This window comes from Gordionus sp. m RMFG-2023, chromosome 3 (genome assembly GCF_954871325.1).
Source record: "Gordionus sp. m RMFG-2023 chromosome 3, tfGorSpeb1-WG-v2, whole genome shotgun sequence".
NCBI classification, from domain to species: Eukaryota; Metazoa; Nematomorpha; class Gordioida; order Chordodea; family Parachordodidae; genus Gordionus; species Gordionus sp. m RMFG-2023.
This window is the reverse complement of record NC_088777.1, coordinates 18,862,092-18,880,669: the sequence shown is the minus strand read 5'-3', so window position 1 is coordinate 18,880,669 and position 18,578 is coordinate 18,862,092. Positions and strand designations below refer to the sequence as shown.

Here is an 18,578-nt window from a genome sequence, read left to right as displayed (position 1 = left end):
TCAAAAAAGAGTTTTGCATATACTGCAATCAATGAAATCCATTACGAGACATTATATATGGTGGGAACAATTAGATAAAGATGTCGAAAAACTAGTAAAGTGTTCTTCACTTAAAAAAACGATTGGTACAATGAAAAAAGAAATATTGTTATTGATCATTTAATTAATTATAATTTTTCTTTAGTTTGTTTTTGAACAGAAATTTTAAATTTCCTTAACCCGCCCGCCCATTGTTAAAATTTCTAAACCTCCCCCCCCCCCCTGCCCATAGTTTCAAATTTTTTTACCCGCCCACTTAGATGGGCGGGAGAGCCGAAACCCCGCCCAATGCAGACCTCTACCTCAAACAATTATTCTACTTTGGTGGAAACAACAAGAAAAAGATTTGCCAAAGCTATCAAGATTAGCAAGAAAAATATTGGCAATTCCTGCAATTAGTGCTTCTTCTGAACTAGGATTTAGCATTGCTGGAAGGTTTTTAGAACAAAGAACGTGTATTCAGAAAATGTAGATTCATTATTTTTTTTTACATTTATAATTACATATAATATCAATTTTATATTTTTTTCATAAATATTTTATTTGATCAAATAGATTATCTATAATTTAAATTGAATATTTTTTTATGCTTAATTCTGAAACTGAATTATTATTTTTATTAGATGGTTAAAAAAATTGAAAGAATAGTCATAATTAAATTTTATAATGACGGGCTTATGTTAAATTTTTTTTATAAATAATGGGCGGGCGGATAAAAAATCTTAGACTAATTGGCAGGAGGGAGGGTATATTTTTTTGAAAACTATAAGAGGGCTGGACGGGTGGGTTAATTTTTTAAAATATTGGGTGGGCCAACTTATTGCCTAAAACCCGCCCAATTCAGACCTCTAATTGGCTATCCAAAAAATTTAAACTGAATTATATTCCTTCTAGCGAGTAGTTCTAGCTGATCTTTGCTCGCAAATATATGTGGAAAGATCCTTCAGTGCACTAGCATCAATTAACCCCATTACGAACTAGATTAGAAAAATGTATTTTAGACAATATTTTATTCATTAAACTTAATAAAAATTTTTTAAATAACGTTATCTTTTGAGTTTTAACATTAATTTTTATTTATATAAGATTTTAAATTGAATCCGATTAAAATTTGTGAATAATTATATATTATCTTAGAATAAATAAAATAATTTTAATGAAATTGATACAAAGTAAGGTAAAAGTTTAACATAAAAAAGAAATTTAAAAAAATTGAATTTCCTAATTTTTTACTCCGTTTATATAATTCACGGAAAACAAAACATATGATATAGGTTGTAAATTATTATACGATTACGAATAGTATTTCTATAGCTGGCTTATGTATTTAAATGCCATTCTGAATTTTATTCACCAATCAATTATTTACCTTATAATTTTTTCCCTTTAAAAAAATGAATTTTTCCTCCCTCTAAAAAATAATATTATTTCTAGAAATTATTTTTACGTAAAAAAATTAATGGCTTATAATAAAGAGTTAAAAAAATATAGTGTTAAAACAAATTTATTATAACAATGTTAAAATAAATAAAATAATTCCTTACTTATTATTTTAATTCTTAAAAAAACTTATGATATAAGTTGTAAATTATTATACTATTAGTATTTCTTGTGTTGTTAATCGACTAAATTTAGTAGACTAACAAACGACTAACTAATAGTTTTAGTCGAAAAATTAGACTAAAATAGAAACTACATTAGTCTATTATTCGACTAAAAAGACTAATTTAGTCGACTAAAACGACTAATTTAGTAAATAAAGTGACTTAGTCAGCTTAGTCGATCCATTTAGTTGGCTTAGTCGACCCTTTTAGTCGGCTTAATCTACCTTTTAGTCGACTAATCAAATTTTTGAGCCAGTGTTGTTAATTAGTCTGTTCTTCCGACTACTTGAGATATTAGAGAAGACGAACTAAAGTATAGTGACATTTATCATTATGATAATTTTAATCTTTTTTGAATTTTTTTAAAGTAAATAAGTAAAAATATATAGTAAACATGTTAAATTAAAATTTAAATGAGGATGTACCATAGAAAAGTGACAATTATCATAATCGTTTTTATTAAGCTTTCGAATATTATGCTGAAACGAGCTGGTGTTTAGCCTACTCCTGTCCATCTAATTGGGCGGACTAGCTAAATAATATTTAAAAATGTGAGCGGACCTGTTAAAAAATTTTAACTTTTATTTGTTATTTAAAATTTATTAGGTAAACATTAAAAAATATATGCTCATAAAATTTTACCATTTTTAATACCAAAGTACCGACAACTGTTTATCGTTTGGAAAAGCTAATGAGATTGAAAAAACTTGTTAGATTTGATTTGCATGGAAGAATATGACATCGACGTGGATAAAAATATCATTTTACCCATTTTCCTAAAAGCAAAGAAAATTCAATTATTATTTTAAATGCAATGTTTGAAATAGGTAGCATTCACGTCAAGATTAAATCACAACAGAAGGGTGTAAACTTTTTATTAAGGAAATTGATATGATAAATATTTCATAATTATCAATTTTGATTCTTTTAAAACTTTTTATCAGGAGCATAAAAGTTTAAAATAAATAAAACCTTTCGAAACTTAGAAAAAAAATCCTTATAAAAAAAATCATATATATTTATATTGAATAAGGCTCAAAATCAAAACTAGGTAAAAATGATTATGATCGATCACCTATCTGAATTACTCTCAAATATAACCCTAAAATATAATGATTGCAACTTGTAAGTTGTTGTACATATAATGGTAATTCATTTTTTTTGTTCTTAATCTGGTATTTGGTTCCAAGTGAAAATTTTGGAATAACTAAAACTATAATATGATGACAATGACATAATTGAGTAATAACCAATAAACCATACCTTAAATTTACAAAAAAGAATACTTATTCAATTATTATGTTCAATTATTTATAATCTAATATTCGTAAAAAGCTACATTGTAATGTAATAGTTTTTTTTTGAAAAAATAAAATTTTAGTATATTCTGAAATTTTCATATATTTTTCCTTATTTATACTACATTTTGGTAATTCATATTTTATTACCTTTTATAATCATATAAATTCAATAAATAACCATAAATCTGGCAATGTTCAGCGGATTTTATTTTGCACGCTCCTGTGGATTAAAAGAAGGTTAAATAATATCAAATTTTAATGATATTAAAATAACTACTCATTACAAATAATAGACTAGGGAAAAATATTTTTGGATCAAAATTAGCACATCTCTCAACTTTTAAGAATGTCAAATAAAAATTTATTAAGTCTAAATTTTTGTGAAAAAATTAGTATTAAATTATTTATATTTTTTTCAATGCAAATAAATATTATTCGAAATTCAATGATTACTATATATTTTATTTAATTTTTAATTAAAATTTGTAAATAGCAAAATTATTTTATACAATAAAAACTTTATAAGAAATTTTTAGTGTTCGGCGAAGACAAACAAGTGGTATAATAAATAGTTATCAACATCATCTTTCTTTATTAACCCATTTATCATCAGAATGTTACAAATTATTACATTTTTTCATAATAAAGAATCTTAACATTTTAAATATAAACTATTTCAATACAATCTTTTTCGGCTTTCTTCTTGTTTCTTAAACACCAAAACTCCGACAACGAATAAAACAGCCAATCCTATTAAAGCTAGAATGATGATTAAAACTAATTTTTTGGCCGTCATTGGTATGTGTTTGGGTTTAGAAACGTGATCTGATATATAAAATTTATAAGATAATGCATTAATTAAAATTAGAAAAAAATCAGTATTGATATTTTATAATCTTTATTATTATAGGGATGTTTTGAAAAAATATTTAATACAATTCTAGTTTACTACTACTATAAAAAAAATTCCAGTAAACAAGAAACTAAGTTTTTTTGATATAATAAAACAAGATTTGGTATGAAATTTTTTTTTTCTGGTTTTCTTAAACTTTAAAAAAAATTGTATTCTTCTTTGTATTTTATTATAAACAAAAACATTTGTGACTGACAACTATAGTTGGGTAATTGCTCTATTTTAGACATTCTAGCCTGCTAAAAACGACAGATTATAATTTTTTTGTTGAGAGCCAATACCCAGGCCTCAGGTTTTTTGAAAATATAGCTCAACTTTGAAGAATAGGGGAGACCGGGCATGTTGAGTATAGGGGAATGTTGGTCCATTCCAATTATAATTTAAATTCTTTTTTTTATAAGACTGGAAATTGAATAGGATTGGCTAAAAAAATTTGGAAATTTTTTTACAAAGATAAATGTGTTTAGCGTATCAAATGTAACAAAAAAATGCAAACTTCATCATTTTGATTAAATAAAACTTTAAAATTTTAATAAATAAATTTTAGGAAAGGTTAAATAAACCCTATTCTTTATTCTGAGTGATATTTGTAAATTTAGTGGGCTTGGTCATAGGATGGTTAGTCCTATTAATTATTGCATATTTATTTTTTATTTTGATTAAAACAAATGCAAATAATTTTCAATGCATAATTAACAATCTAAAATATTAAATTTTAATATAATATAGCTTAAATAATATTTTTATTTTTTTTACAAAGATTCCTAAAATTTCTTAAAATATCTAAATTCAATTCACTTTACTTAATTATTACGTATTATGATATTATTCAATATATGAAGCTTTTTCCCATAAATTTTATTGGAATTCTTTAGATCCACTTATTGTAAGTCTCTAGCTATGTTAGATTTTCATAAAAATAATTTGGTTTTTTACTTTTTTTTTCTCAAAATTTTATTGTGCACATCTTAGGGGAAACTTTTGATTAGCTTAAAATAATATTTACGAGAACAGGCAAATTTCTGAAAGCCCCCCCCCCTTGGCTACGCCTATCAATAAATTAATATACTTTAAAGCCTCTAGTATTATACCAATATCAAAAAAAATAATTTTATGTTTTCATTTCTTTGGTGGAACAACTATCATGTTGGACAAACGTACCCAGAGGACAAGGTTTAACCAAATAAATTTTTTTCAAATTAAATTTTCCAAGAGTCGTTTCTATAAAATATATATTGACTATTTTAAATGGCCTATTCTTTGAGGATTGAAAGATGTTTTATTTATTCAAATGAACTATTGAATTTATTCAGGTTTGAACGAAAAGTATCCCAACCTACCCCCAGATCTCCCCTACATAAATAAATTAACTCACACCCCAATACTTAGCAAATTTCTTCAGCATTACGCTTGTAAATTAAACTAAATTAGCCGATTTTGACCATAATAATAGTATAAGAAATAAAAGCAATACAATATAAAATTTGTACCTCTGGGAGGACTGAAAAATTCGGCATAGGGTGATATTTTGGATGGATCTTCTTCCGCTTCCTTCCCCTTTAATAAATTAAATTTTTTATATAAAATATAGAGTAATCTTAACTAGAGATCTGCAAAAGTAAGCCCCGGGCCGGGCTCGGGCCTAATATTTTTTAAAAAAAATTCGGGCTGGGTGGGGTCTTGGAAATTTTATTTTATTTATAGAACTAGACGCCTATAACATGTCTTTTATTTTGGTAATTATAAAAATTAATTTATTTAAAAAAAATTTCGGATTCGGGCGAGCCGGTGTAGTATTAATCAATACCGTAATGATAATTTATGATCGAACGTAAACTTTTAAGAATAAATTCTAAAATATAATTTAGAAATTTTTGAATAGACATTTATAGATGAATAGACAATTATAGATTAACACATTTATAGATTCTCATTCAATCAATAAGGTACATTTAATTGGTTTAAATTCATAATATCAATTATAAAACTTTGAATCAACACTTATAGATGAGTAAACAAATAAAAATTATATAGGATATCAAGAATTGTAAAATAAATAAATTCCCTGGAAAATTTATATAAAAACATTTATAATCATTTAAATATATTTAAATATATTTAAAACTATTTTAAATAATTTTTTTACAAATCGAAAATGGCCGCCAATATTTTGAAGCGATGAAAAAATATATAATAATAAATATTTTACAATTTTAATGGCCGCCAATATATTTGAAGTGATGAATAAATATATAATAATAAATATTTTACAATTTTAATGGCCGCCAATATATTTGAAGCGATGAATAAATATATAATAAATAAATATTTTACAATTTTGATGGCCGTATTTGAAGTGATTAAAACATCACTTAAAAATCAATACGGTGTTGATTCAACAATACGAAAATATCACTACGGTATTGAATCTACAATGATAATATCAATACGGTATTGAAGCTATAATGGGTATTGATTTCACAATCCTGCACCGGGAAATCTTTTTAAAAAAAAATTTCGGGTCGGGCTGGGCTTGAAAAATTAGGCCCGATACAGATCACTAATCCTAACTCATATCTGTATTTAGGTGGGATCAGGTAAGCCAATTTTATTTTTGTTAATACGAATTAGATATGGAGTTCCATTCCTCCCCGAGTGAAATCAAGATACTTAAGGTTGTACCAACATCTGTGGTCATCAGCAGAAATGTACAGATACCAACACCGATATTTTACATCATAAAGGTGACAAGATCTGAAATCTTAACAATTTACTATTAAGAAATTATATAACAGAACTAGGAAAACTGGGTGGTACCAACAAGTTTCAAAATTTAAAGGAACCAAAACCAGTTTAAAATCCAAGAATCGGTTTCGGAACTGCTATAACAATAGCGAAATTGATATTTCTTGCAAATAATTTAAAATATTTTTGATTCATTTGTTAGAATTTATTTACTGTTATTTTGAATTTTTTTTGATTATTTTAAAGTTTGGAACAGGAAACAGAACCTTTGAATAGAATAAAATTTGAGAATCAGAACTTACTTTTAAGAATATTTTTAGAATAAAAATGATATTTTGAAAAGGAACTATATATAATTTCATTCATATACGCTGAAAAACGATCAGTAAAATGATAGGTATATTTTAATTTTTTTTACAAATCCGAGTTGGGCTTGCAAATTGTATACCTCTGCAGGTCTCTGGTAATAGCTAATAGCATGAGTAAAAAAGTTAAGAGGTGAATCTTTGGTTATCAATCAGTTTGATTACACCGAGTTAAGGCAACTAGATGTCTAATATCAAATTCATTTCATAAAAAAAATTAGCCTGATTTTTTTTTCCTCAAGCTGGCTACACTTAAATATAAGTCTTATCCTCTGAACCAAGTACAGACTTAATACTATGATATATATACTGCTTAACTCTTGATATTTTTTAATATGAATTTCTCGCCATATAGATTTGAACAAAATCAGTGATCATTAAAATTTAATAATTACTGAACTTAAAATAAAATAATTTAAAACCGGGCCAGGCCTAAATCTTATTTTTATGCTCAGGTCGATTTAGAAAAAAAATAAATTTGGATCGTTTAATAAAAATTCATAAGCCAGGCCGCAGAATAAATCCTAACTGAGCTTAAAATTAAAAAGAGCCGGTTCAAAAATTTAAAAAAATTCAAGCAAGGCTGAAAATTTTGTAAAAATATTGAATAAATGCCGTTTCGAATTTGCAAAGAAATATACATATCTAAAAATTCTTAGATTAAAGTTTCATGTTGTTAAACGGGTAAGCCTAACTCGAGTCGAGTTTTTAGTCAAGCGACTCAGACTAGAGCGGCTTATATTTGTTATTTAAATATTTTAAAAGAATATAATAACAATATTCTAGACGTTTAAATATTTTTATTTTAAAATTTTTTATACATAATAATAAATTTATCTTAGATATAAAAATTAAAATATAATAAACATTTTTCTATTGTTTGTAAATCTCTTGGGATTTTTTGATAATTTTTTGGGGGAAGATTGCTCGAAGATTTTTTATGTCAATTTATTTTTTTATAAAATATTATGTAAATATTAAATATTTTTTTATGAATCAATTGTTTGAGGTGACTATTGATATTTCTATCTTTAATATCAACAGTTAAATTATCTTACATCCATATTGTCTCCTATTGCAGAGTCCTTTCGCTGAGCCACATGAGTGACCTCCTGAACTTTAAAGTAGCTCACGTGCTTATTTTTAATTACAAGTATAAATATATTTAAAAATTCTACCACTCTTGTTTAATACTTTGTTTTGAATAATTTAAAGAATATCTTACCTTTAAAAATAACTTATATATTTTAAGAAATATTAAAAACAAAAACATATAAGATTAATTTTCAAGTCTGAGCCGTTTTTTACGACTCCGGCTCGAGTTCAGAGTCGAAAAAACTCGACTATTTACCAACACTATCAAATATTATTTATTAAACACCTTTTTAATTATTAAAAATAATTTATTTTATTTACTATATTTTTAATATTAAATTATGAAAAAAAATATTAATGTGGCATCTCATTTTTGGTTACCTCTTTTTGGCTTGTTAAGCAATCTATCGATGGTAATATTATATTTATAGAGTCATTTAAAAAATATTTACAGATTAAATTTACTTTTCTGTTATGCATATATATTTTTTTGGCCTGAAGAAATCACCCTGATCCCATCGAATGGGGTCAATTTCTGGTTTGGGATTACTCTTGTATTGATCCATTACCCTCATCCAACCAAACTCCAAACTTGCTCGAGCAAAAAGAACAGCTCAAAATTTCTAAATATTCGTAAATATCAGAAGATCACATTTTTATTCCAATAATATCACAATCTTAACTTTTTTAGTAAGCTTGCATTATCCTTCTTCAAGGATTTAGGATCTCAGCTGCAAGCATACTGGCGATCCAAGATAAAGATTGACTATAGCTATCCTTAAAACATCATCAAAGTTTCAATGGCAATATTCTCTCCACAGATCTTCGCTAGACTTACTCTTCCTTCCTTAATTAATATTGCCTATTTATAAAAATTGTTATGCATTAACTTGAAAAACGATTGATTATAAGGGTACAAATCAGGCATTACATATTGGCAAACCCATTTCGCGCTTTTTCGTTCTAGCATATCAATCTTATAAATTTTTACTTATTTTGCCAATAATGCGTGTTTCTTTAACTATCTACCAAACGGGTTGAAGCACTAAAATGTATTAAATACGCATGAATTATTTATATAAGCTATAGAGTTGATGCATTCAGAAGTGTGCATTACCCGCTCTTTCTTTAAGCGTCATATTATAGTTTTTATTTGACTTATAATTAGGTTACTTTTTTGTGGTTGGCGAAATTGATTGAAGAATTAATAAATAAGGCATTAATATTAACACAAACAATATATTCAGGACTTTTAATTTCTCGTTCTGGCATAATACCACATTATTTTTTATTTTACCGATTTTCCCCTTTTTTAAACCGTCTACCGAACAGATTATAACAATCAAATTTACCAAAGCATTACTTAAAGGCTTGGTATAAGTTTCAGAATTAGTGTTTCAAGCGGCTCACTCACGCATAACGCGTGAAGTTATAGTTTTCATTTTATTTCTAACTTGGTTTCTTTTAATGGTTTGTAAATGAAGAAATTAATATGTAATATTCGGAGATAGTTATTCTATATTTTCCATTCTAGCATGAAGCCAATTATTTCTTATTTTTACTATTTTCTTTATATATTGTCTATAAAACGGATTAAAATAATATATAATTAAGCACTAAACATTGATGAAGTTTTCGGAATAGATACCAGTCCCTTTTTAATAGTTAATTGGCCAATTTTTGTTATTGTTCCTTTAAACTTATTAAGACCTCAAAGGTACTAATAAATTATGAATATTGCATAGAATTCAGATTTAAGGTCTTCAATTCAGCGAACTTTAAGGTAAATGAATTAAGTATCTTAAAAAAGCAAAATAAAAAATATCCAATTATAATTTTTCATATGCGAGAACAGGGCAAATGGGGATTTGTCGTACCCCTCCCCTCTCGGATAACTCATGGCCATGCGCTGATTCCTACTCTATGAATTTCAGAATTTTAGCCGTTAACTTTTAATTTCTAATTTATATATAAAAAAATATATAAAAACGAATATAAATTAAGTTCAAAAATTCATATTGAAGCTTTTTAAAAAATCATAGAGGAGGGCTTCTATATATATGCTGGAACACATTTCCAGTAAATGAAATTTTTTTAAATAAAAAAGAACGCTCAAAAAATAACAAAAAACATCTTGATAAGGTATACAAATAAAATCGTAGCGGGGCTGTTTCTTATAAATTTTTAAAGAGGATTCCAAGTTCTGGTTCATTGGATTTGCCCCTGTTCCAAGGATTCCAGGCAATGGAAGCAAACTTTGTAATTTTAAAATTTTTATTCATAATCCTAAACAACAATAAAAATGTTTCCAGTATGCCCTTCTGCCGATTATTATCTAAATGTTAGCCGCCAGACTATTAATTTTTGGCGTCAGTGTGGTCAAAAATAACACAGCAAACGCAAAGGTCTGAATATAACTATATATATAGTTTGATAAAATATTATAATTTTTTAATGGAAGACAATAAAGCTACTATAATAAAATAAACCTATTTTTAAATATACAAGTTTTGATAAAACTTATTTTAAAAAAAATAATTTTGAGTGTAAATAAAAGATCGAATGATTATACCGTTCTATCTACTATTACAGGAAATACTCTGAAAGATGTAATAACGTGGTTATCTAAAAAAAATAAATGTTAGTTAAATGAATTGATCTTAAAATCATAATGAATTTAATAATAAAATAAACCATGAGTCAATCAATATTAACCTAACATCCCCAATAAAAACCAACTTATAATTTTTTGGTATTCTTTAACATAATTCTATAATAATGAACTTAAATGATAGAGGCTGGAGATGTATCAGATCTTATCAAAAAAATTTCTTAATTCCACGTAAAATGTAAATTTAATTCATTAAAAATATATTAGTGGATGTGCCGATATTAAATATCGGATCGGGGTCGATACTTTTAGCGATCCGATCTGCTTTATTGTTTTGGGTTATTTTACGATTGTATACATAATGATAAATTCCAAATGTATAGTAAAAAACGTTTTATAAAACTTTTATAATTTTTATGCATAAGAAATATTTCAGTTTTGAATCACAATTTTTTTATTAAAAATAATTTTGTTTTATATTTTGATTTTTTTCATTTTTGAAAATATTTTTAAAGAATTTAATTTTCGAATCGAATATTCTACGAATCAAATCGAATAACGTTGTCATTATTCGTATGAATACAAATAAAGAATTCTTCGATTCGTACGAATAATACAATAATTTGATTCGAAAATATGAATCGATTAAGAATAATGCAAATATAGGATTCTTTTGGAAGTATATTTGAACCAAGAAAAGGGTTTAAACACATATAACGTGTCACATTCAGCTAATGTAAATGGTTCGATTTAATCGATTTTTAAAACGGCTAGCTCAAGAATTTAGTTAAAACAAAATAAGTCAGAAAATTTTGCCCAAGGTTTGGATATCTAGCGAAATTTCGAGGCTTGGGTAATAATAAGTTGGCTCTTAATTTAGGTGTCTTGAAAAATCGGCTAAAGCCGTTTAGCAACACTTACAAATATTGCCCATATTTTAAATGGGATGATTAACTTTTGGAGAAAAAAAAATACACTTAGTCATTCGTAAAAATTAGATAATTTTTTACTAGGAAATATTAATTTTTCAAAGATAGATTGTAAATAAAAATCAATATAAATTTCGGATAGTTTACAGTATAAATCGATGAAAAATTTGAGGATCGGCACAGCCCTAAATAATTTATTCATCGAAAGATGATATTTTTTTGTGTAGTAACTAGATCTGTGCCTAAGAAAAATTTATTTTTGACATTATATTATTCATAATTATATTCAAAATTTATGTAAATACTATTTTATTAATTCAATAATTATTTTCGCAATTAAAAAATAATAAACTTATTTATAAAAACATTTTAAATTTGAATTTATTATCAGCAAGTTAAAACTTTTTTAATTTTAAACCAATCAATTTAAGATCCCCTGGATCGGAGCGTATGTCAGAAGTTTCCGGTTCGGCAAATAAGAACACCACCATGTTTGAGGCATGGAAATTTTGTTACAAAGGGCGGAATAAAGATAGCAAGTAGAATAGAAAATATTGTTAAAATAATTATAAAAATTATAAAATGGCGTTTAAATTTAAAATTTGGAAGAAGTAATTGATTCTGAAAATAAAGAATACACAGAAGCAATAGTATTTTAGATTTATTAGATTTTTTTATTAGATTTTTATGATATCCATATGTTAAAGACGTTTTGATTCGATCAATATGAAAATGATACGTATACATGTGAAAAATAACAAAACAAGATTTCAAAAAGAAATGTGCCTACACGTGAGTTTAAGATTTTAATGATTCCAAGTGTGAATGGAACCAACAAAAATCTAATTATCATCATTTTATCTCTTCCCAACCAAACCATGCAGTAAATTAATTCATAGTTTTCATATATACCTGTTCCTCAGGGTATTGGTGTCATTTACATATTTTATCTGTGTCTCATAAGTTAAATACAGTGAATTGTTGCCTTAAAATAAAGCACTCCTAGTGAGTGTGTCTATTCAGTCAGATTACCTCAAAATCGAGAAAATCCTCACTAGGTATTAAATTTAAACAAGATAATTGTAATTAAATAATATTGTTATATTCATATAATAATATGTTTGTATAATTTTAGTTTTCATGGAAAAAATTAAATTAAAAAGTCGAAGCTAATTTTCTGATATAAACGAAATGAAAATAGGCGCGCTGACAATTACCGATATGAATTTTTCTTCAGCATTCAGGTCTAGTTTAACTACTTTCTTATTTTTATAAAAAAGAAAAATAAATCTACATTTTTTTTAATAAATGCGTTAATATATATACAGGAACCGAGAACCGATCGAAAACTCATTTTTAATGAACCGACCGGATAAAAAGATGAAGGATCTGGTACATCTCTACAGGCAAATTATATATATTTATTAATGTAATGCTAAGAAATATATGTAAGGAAAAGTTTATAAACCAGAGAGTTCACCAGTTGCAGCTGAAGCACCAAAGTAATAACCCGTGGGAAGATGAATCCCCTTAACTTCAAAACACTTCTCCACAGTTTTGAAATGGTCATAAGTCATTTTTACCTAAAAGAAACCAATTATAAAATAAAGACATATAAAGCAGAAGTGCAAATGATACCAATTTTTTTCCAATACCAATACCAATACCGGGCCAACATTTTCATTGATGAAGAAGTAGTATTCTCCCTAGCTACCAATATTACATTTTTCAAAAATTATTTAAGCATGGCCCAAGGTTTAAAAATAAAATTTTTCCCAGAACATTTACAATTCGTTATACTAATCAACTTCATGTATATTCGTCCATTTGTAATTTTTTATTTTATGCATTTTAAAATTTTGATAAAAATAATAGTATTCTCAATTTAAGCATGGCAAATGTATATTAAAAGAACCCCAATCAAAAAATCCAAATGCCGGATAAAATATTTTTCAAAAATTTTGCTGATTTCTACATCTTATCACATATATATTCCAATTTTCAGCAGAAATAAATATGCTACAAAATTATTCTATGAATTAACGATTAACTGTCATTTCAAATTTTTCCACCAAATCATTAATTTTTTTGCAAAATATAAGTAAAATATTTCAAAAAACAGCACCGATTTGATTGAGATTAAGATAAGAGCTGAAGCCATTATATTGGAACCTAAGAAAATCAGGGCAAAAGTAGATGATAAATCTCATAAAATATAAATCATTGTTGAGTAGCAGAGCTCTAGAAATTTAATATTTGTCTAACTCGACTCGCAGCAAGGCAAGCCCATTGTTCCAATAAGAATCTTATAAAAAAAATCTCTTTACCCCCCTCTTAGATATTTTATAACTCAAATGAATGGTTCTTGATTGATCAAGCAGCACTTACAAATCTGTAATTAATTATTATTATCACAGATTCCTTCCAAATCTATTTCAAATCTTGATAGAGAAAATTAAATATTTGGCAATATTTTATTGTGAGGATGTTAATCCTATGATGTATTACTAAGAATACAAACTATGATATAAAAGGTTAACTATGGTAGATAATGTTTTAAAAATTGCTATAGATGCTTTGCATAATTTCAAAGACATTTTAAACTATTTTCCTAATACATAAAAATTATTATATATTATAACAACTTTACACATTAGTACTCCCATCAATGAAAGAACATTTTTTGCCCACAATGATTCCCTTTACATATACATGGAACTGGAATTAATTCTGATAGAGATGGTTCATTAATATTTATGAACATCAAATTTGACAAATTATTTACTCTTATACTCACTCGATTATTTACCATGATTATAATCATACGATGAAGGCCACTTTCACATTCAGCAGTATTGCAGGATAAATATCCAAACAGTTAAGGAATTTTATTGTCGAAGCCCAGCAATCTTTTTACGATTTACTTTAAATCTTTGGTAGATTCTTTTCATTAGCTTCTGGCTAAATCGCGCATCTAGCTCCTATGGTCAATTTTCTTTTTAAATAAAGAATATATCGGAAAGAATTTTAAGAAAATAATTTTATTAAAATTTATTAAGTCATATTACCTTTGTTTTTAAAGATGTCCATTAGATGGGTCTACATCATGCTTTCTAGAGAAATAGGTCTATTTCTAATTTTACTAGTTTTGGATTTTATAATATATTTTTAAATAAAAATTTAATTTCTGAATTAAGCTATGTAGATATTCATATACATATGCCGTCTACATGAGAGCAGGGGGAAGGAGAGATTTGCCGTATTTATTTTTAATAAGGGGGGGGGGGTAAGGGATAGCAAGAAAAAAAATAAACACTACTTATAGATTGAAAATAAAAATAACCGATAAAAAATTTTAATTTATTGATAGATATTTATTTCTCATTCATGCATAAATTTTGGTATAGTTTGAAGTAATACACGCTCTGGCTATTATTTAGAATATAGTAAAAACTAGTTGATATCACCAACTAATGTTAATTATATTTGTTACAAATAATCACGAGGTCTGAAAGGGTTTAATTAGAATTTTTTTGGAGGTTGTATATGATGGCTCATTATAAGATTTTTATAAATTAATATAATTGGCTTGTTATAGTATAATGGGTGGGCAATTAAGGTCCAAAGGCCGGCAATTTTTAGGGGGGGGGGGAAGTAGGAGAAGATTTTGAAGGGCGCGTGTCTCCAATAAATTTTCTGTCATGTAGACACTTCCCAAATAATATTTTACTATTGTCAACATGTTCTCAATGATCTAATTTTTAAAATAATAGTCAACTATAAAAAGGTTCATTAGTAAAAGAATAAGAAAATTTCACAATTTATAATTTCTTTCAAGGTAAATTGATTAATCCTATTAATCTACCTATTAATTTTCAATTCCTATTTAAACACAAAAGATTTTGTTAAAATTGGAGCATTTCTTGCCTCTAGTGTTGCTAAATTGGCTCAATCCTAGTCAAAAATACCCTAAGACTTGAGGCAAGAATATATTTTTTTCATAATTCAGATATGCTTTAGGTTTAGTTTTCGCTAAAAAATTTCTAGTCTTTTTAAGTTTGGCTTAAAACCTACTAAAAAATGGGGCAATTTATCACTAATACTTGTTTGGCGGGGAATCACACCTTATACTTTAAATAAAATAGAAGCAGCAGCAACACAAAATGAATAAAAATATTAAAAAATAAAACTTTTTACCTCTCTATCTATGTGCCTATAAAAATAAAGATTTTTGACCTCTATAAATTTAATTTTATAACTAAAGAAAATGAGGTTTCAAATTTAACACTTATGAAAAAATATTAAAACTTAGGGAGATGGAAAAGGGGATAGTCCATCCTTAAAATATAAAAAAAGGTGTTAAAAATTAAAAGAAAATTATTGGGTGGGGGGCTTTATCCACCTCACAATACACCCCTGGTTGCTGGATAACATTGTGCTAATACCATGAATATCTATGTGAAATTTTATTTGGTTTATTTCAAAATTCCTTCAAATCTTTTCCTGCATTAAATTATAAACCTGATAAGGTAAATAAGAAATAAAATTTTAACAATAATAAAAAAATAACGGTTATCACAACAAAAATTTAAATGATTGTGGTAGTGGTAGCACTAGTAAAAATTATTGGTATTGGCTGGCATTGGTAAAAATTATTGGTATTATGCAGATTCCAACTGTTGTAAAGTTTGGAAATAAACAATCAATAAAAGCTGTCACACTTAGTGAGGATGAATGTTAAAAGGGAGTCATGATTTGTATTTATTATATTTAGATTTATAAAATATTATTTTTTTTCAGCATAATTTTTGGTTGTATTTTTAAATATTTTTTATATTACGTTTTACAAGAAGCTTCCCTATAAAAGGAAAGAGAATTGTAATAATTATGATTATTGGTTTTATAATTTTTATTTGGATAAAAACTTGTTTAGGTTTTTTTTGTGCGGATAATTTTAATAAATAGTCACAACCAATAAATTATTTTTGTGTCAATAATAATTAGATCAGTAATATATATTTGTATCTCAAATTTTTCATAGCTGATATATCTAAAAAAAAATACAATATATGTATAGTGACCTTACTTCTAATGTGTTTCTAACATATGATATAACAATTATAGGATGTTTATCAGCTCCTCTAAAATTTGTATGAAACCCAGCTATCTGAGTATCTGTGCCATCTTTATCTTTATTATATTGTCGTGTGCCATCATTGACTTGGGCAGATATATATGGATGTTGATGCTACTTAGAATACATTATCAGTGAATAAATATAATATACTAACATCATTTATATCATTATAATTGTTATAAGTATCCAAAAATATTCCCAATCCAGTAAAGTTATCTCTGCTTCCAAAAACAGGCCCTTAAGAATTAAAATATTAATTATTTATTAATCTATACAACCCTTTTCTTCTTTGTCTTTTACATACCATAAGGCCATTCCATCCCCATAAAGATTTTCCCCATGACCATATATTTGAAACTGTATAACAATTTCCCAATCTCTAAAAGGTACAGGCTAAAATATGTTGTGAGATTAAAAATATAAATTGATTACATACAGTTGTACACCATATTGCTCCTTCACTGCTTTTTATATCACGAGTTAAAATAATAAAATTAGAAGAAACCATGGCATCATGCAAATTCCATCTAGTATCTATAATATATATTTATCTCCAGTGTTTTAATTAATAATGAAACTTGAAAATGGAAATGAGAATGAAAAATCGAAATTCTCAAAAATATTTGGCGTTTGAGCATATATTAAAAGAAGCAAAAAGCTCTTATATAATGTAAGCACTAATAATTTATATCTTTTCATTTCAAATATTAATATTACATAGAAAACTATGCATTTATAAAAATTTAGGTATACACGTGTTACAACAATCAAGCATAAATGCCCGAAAATATATATTGATGGGTTAATCAATCACTGTCAATTATAAGAATCAAATGTGCGTGGTAATTCAAATAATCTAATATCATTATCCACTAGATAGGTATTCATTCATTAAATCTAAAATAAAAGTGCCCATACATAAGTTGAAACGCCATTTTATGGTTTGCAGATTAATTTAATGACAGTGAATGCAGTGGAGTTGTAGCCCGATTTAGATCGATTTTTTAAAACGACCTGATTAAAATTTTAGCCAAAATAATATTTTGTAAGCCTCAAAATTTGGCAAGTAGAAGGCCAAATATTTCATCAGGCTTACACAATATTATTTTGGTTTTAATATTAATCGAGCCGTTTTTATAAATAGTCCCGAATCGGGCTTTGTAACAACACCATGTGCAATTTTGGCGAAAAGTTACAAATTACGATATAACGCATCTCTTAATTTAAAAATATGAGTTTCTTTAACAATTTTATTTATTTGAATGTTTTAAAAGTAACAGTTTGTTTTCTGTTACCTTAACATTTATAACGATTTATTTTAAACAAAAATAGTTTTTTTTATAAATATATATTTAACGTTTAAGATGAAATGTCTGACTATATTGGTTAACGGAAAACAAGGAAACCCAATAGAAATAGCTAATAGGATTTCTTCATTTTCAAATATTTTTGTTTTGGTATTTAAGTGATATAATTTTTTGTATTCTAAAATAATAGCAGCCATCAAAAAAGTGATGTTTGTAGCAGAAGATGATGATAGTATTATAAAGGAAAATAAATACATAGATTGAAAAACAGATTATTTAATGTTTTGAAATTAGTATACAGCATAAATATCTACATATTAACATTTCCCCGCTCCGGTAGAACCTTTAAATTTTTTGCAAATTATTTAATAAACCAAAAAACTAAAATAATGTTTTAGATGAATATTTGTTCTTTTATCTAATGCGGTTAAAGACAATAAAATATTAATAAACTTGTTTTCGTTTATACTTTATCACGCTCTCTTTATATTTTAGACTATAGAGAAATAAATCAATAAATTTTTATTGCATT

At 26.2% G+C, this 18,578-nt stretch overlaps 1 protein-coding gene across 1 annotated transcript; it reads right to left on the bottom strand.

Annotated features, from left to right (window-relative positions):
• Positions 1 to 3,506: 3,506 nt before the first annotated feature.
• On the bottom strand, positions 3,507 to 17,472 carry LOC135926269 (vesicular integral-membrane protein VIP36-like). Its single transcript, XM_065462075.1, has 9 exons — positions 17,318 to 17,472; positions 17,176 to 17,273; positions 17,018 to 17,132; positions 16,894 to 16,976; positions 16,689 to 16,850; positions 13,071 to 13,185; positions 10,635 to 10,687; positions 5,348 to 5,414; positions 3,507 to 3,769 (listed from the first exon to the last, which is right to left on the bottom strand). Exons 1-9 carry the CDS (start codon positions 17,436 to 17,438, stop codon positions 3,621 to 3,623), a joined length of 963 nt encoding a protein of 320 aa, XP_065318147.1. The 5' UTR covers positions 17,439 to 17,472; the 3' UTR covers positions 3,507 to 3,620.
• Between the last annotated feature and the right edge of the window lie 1,106 nt (positions 17,473 to 18,578).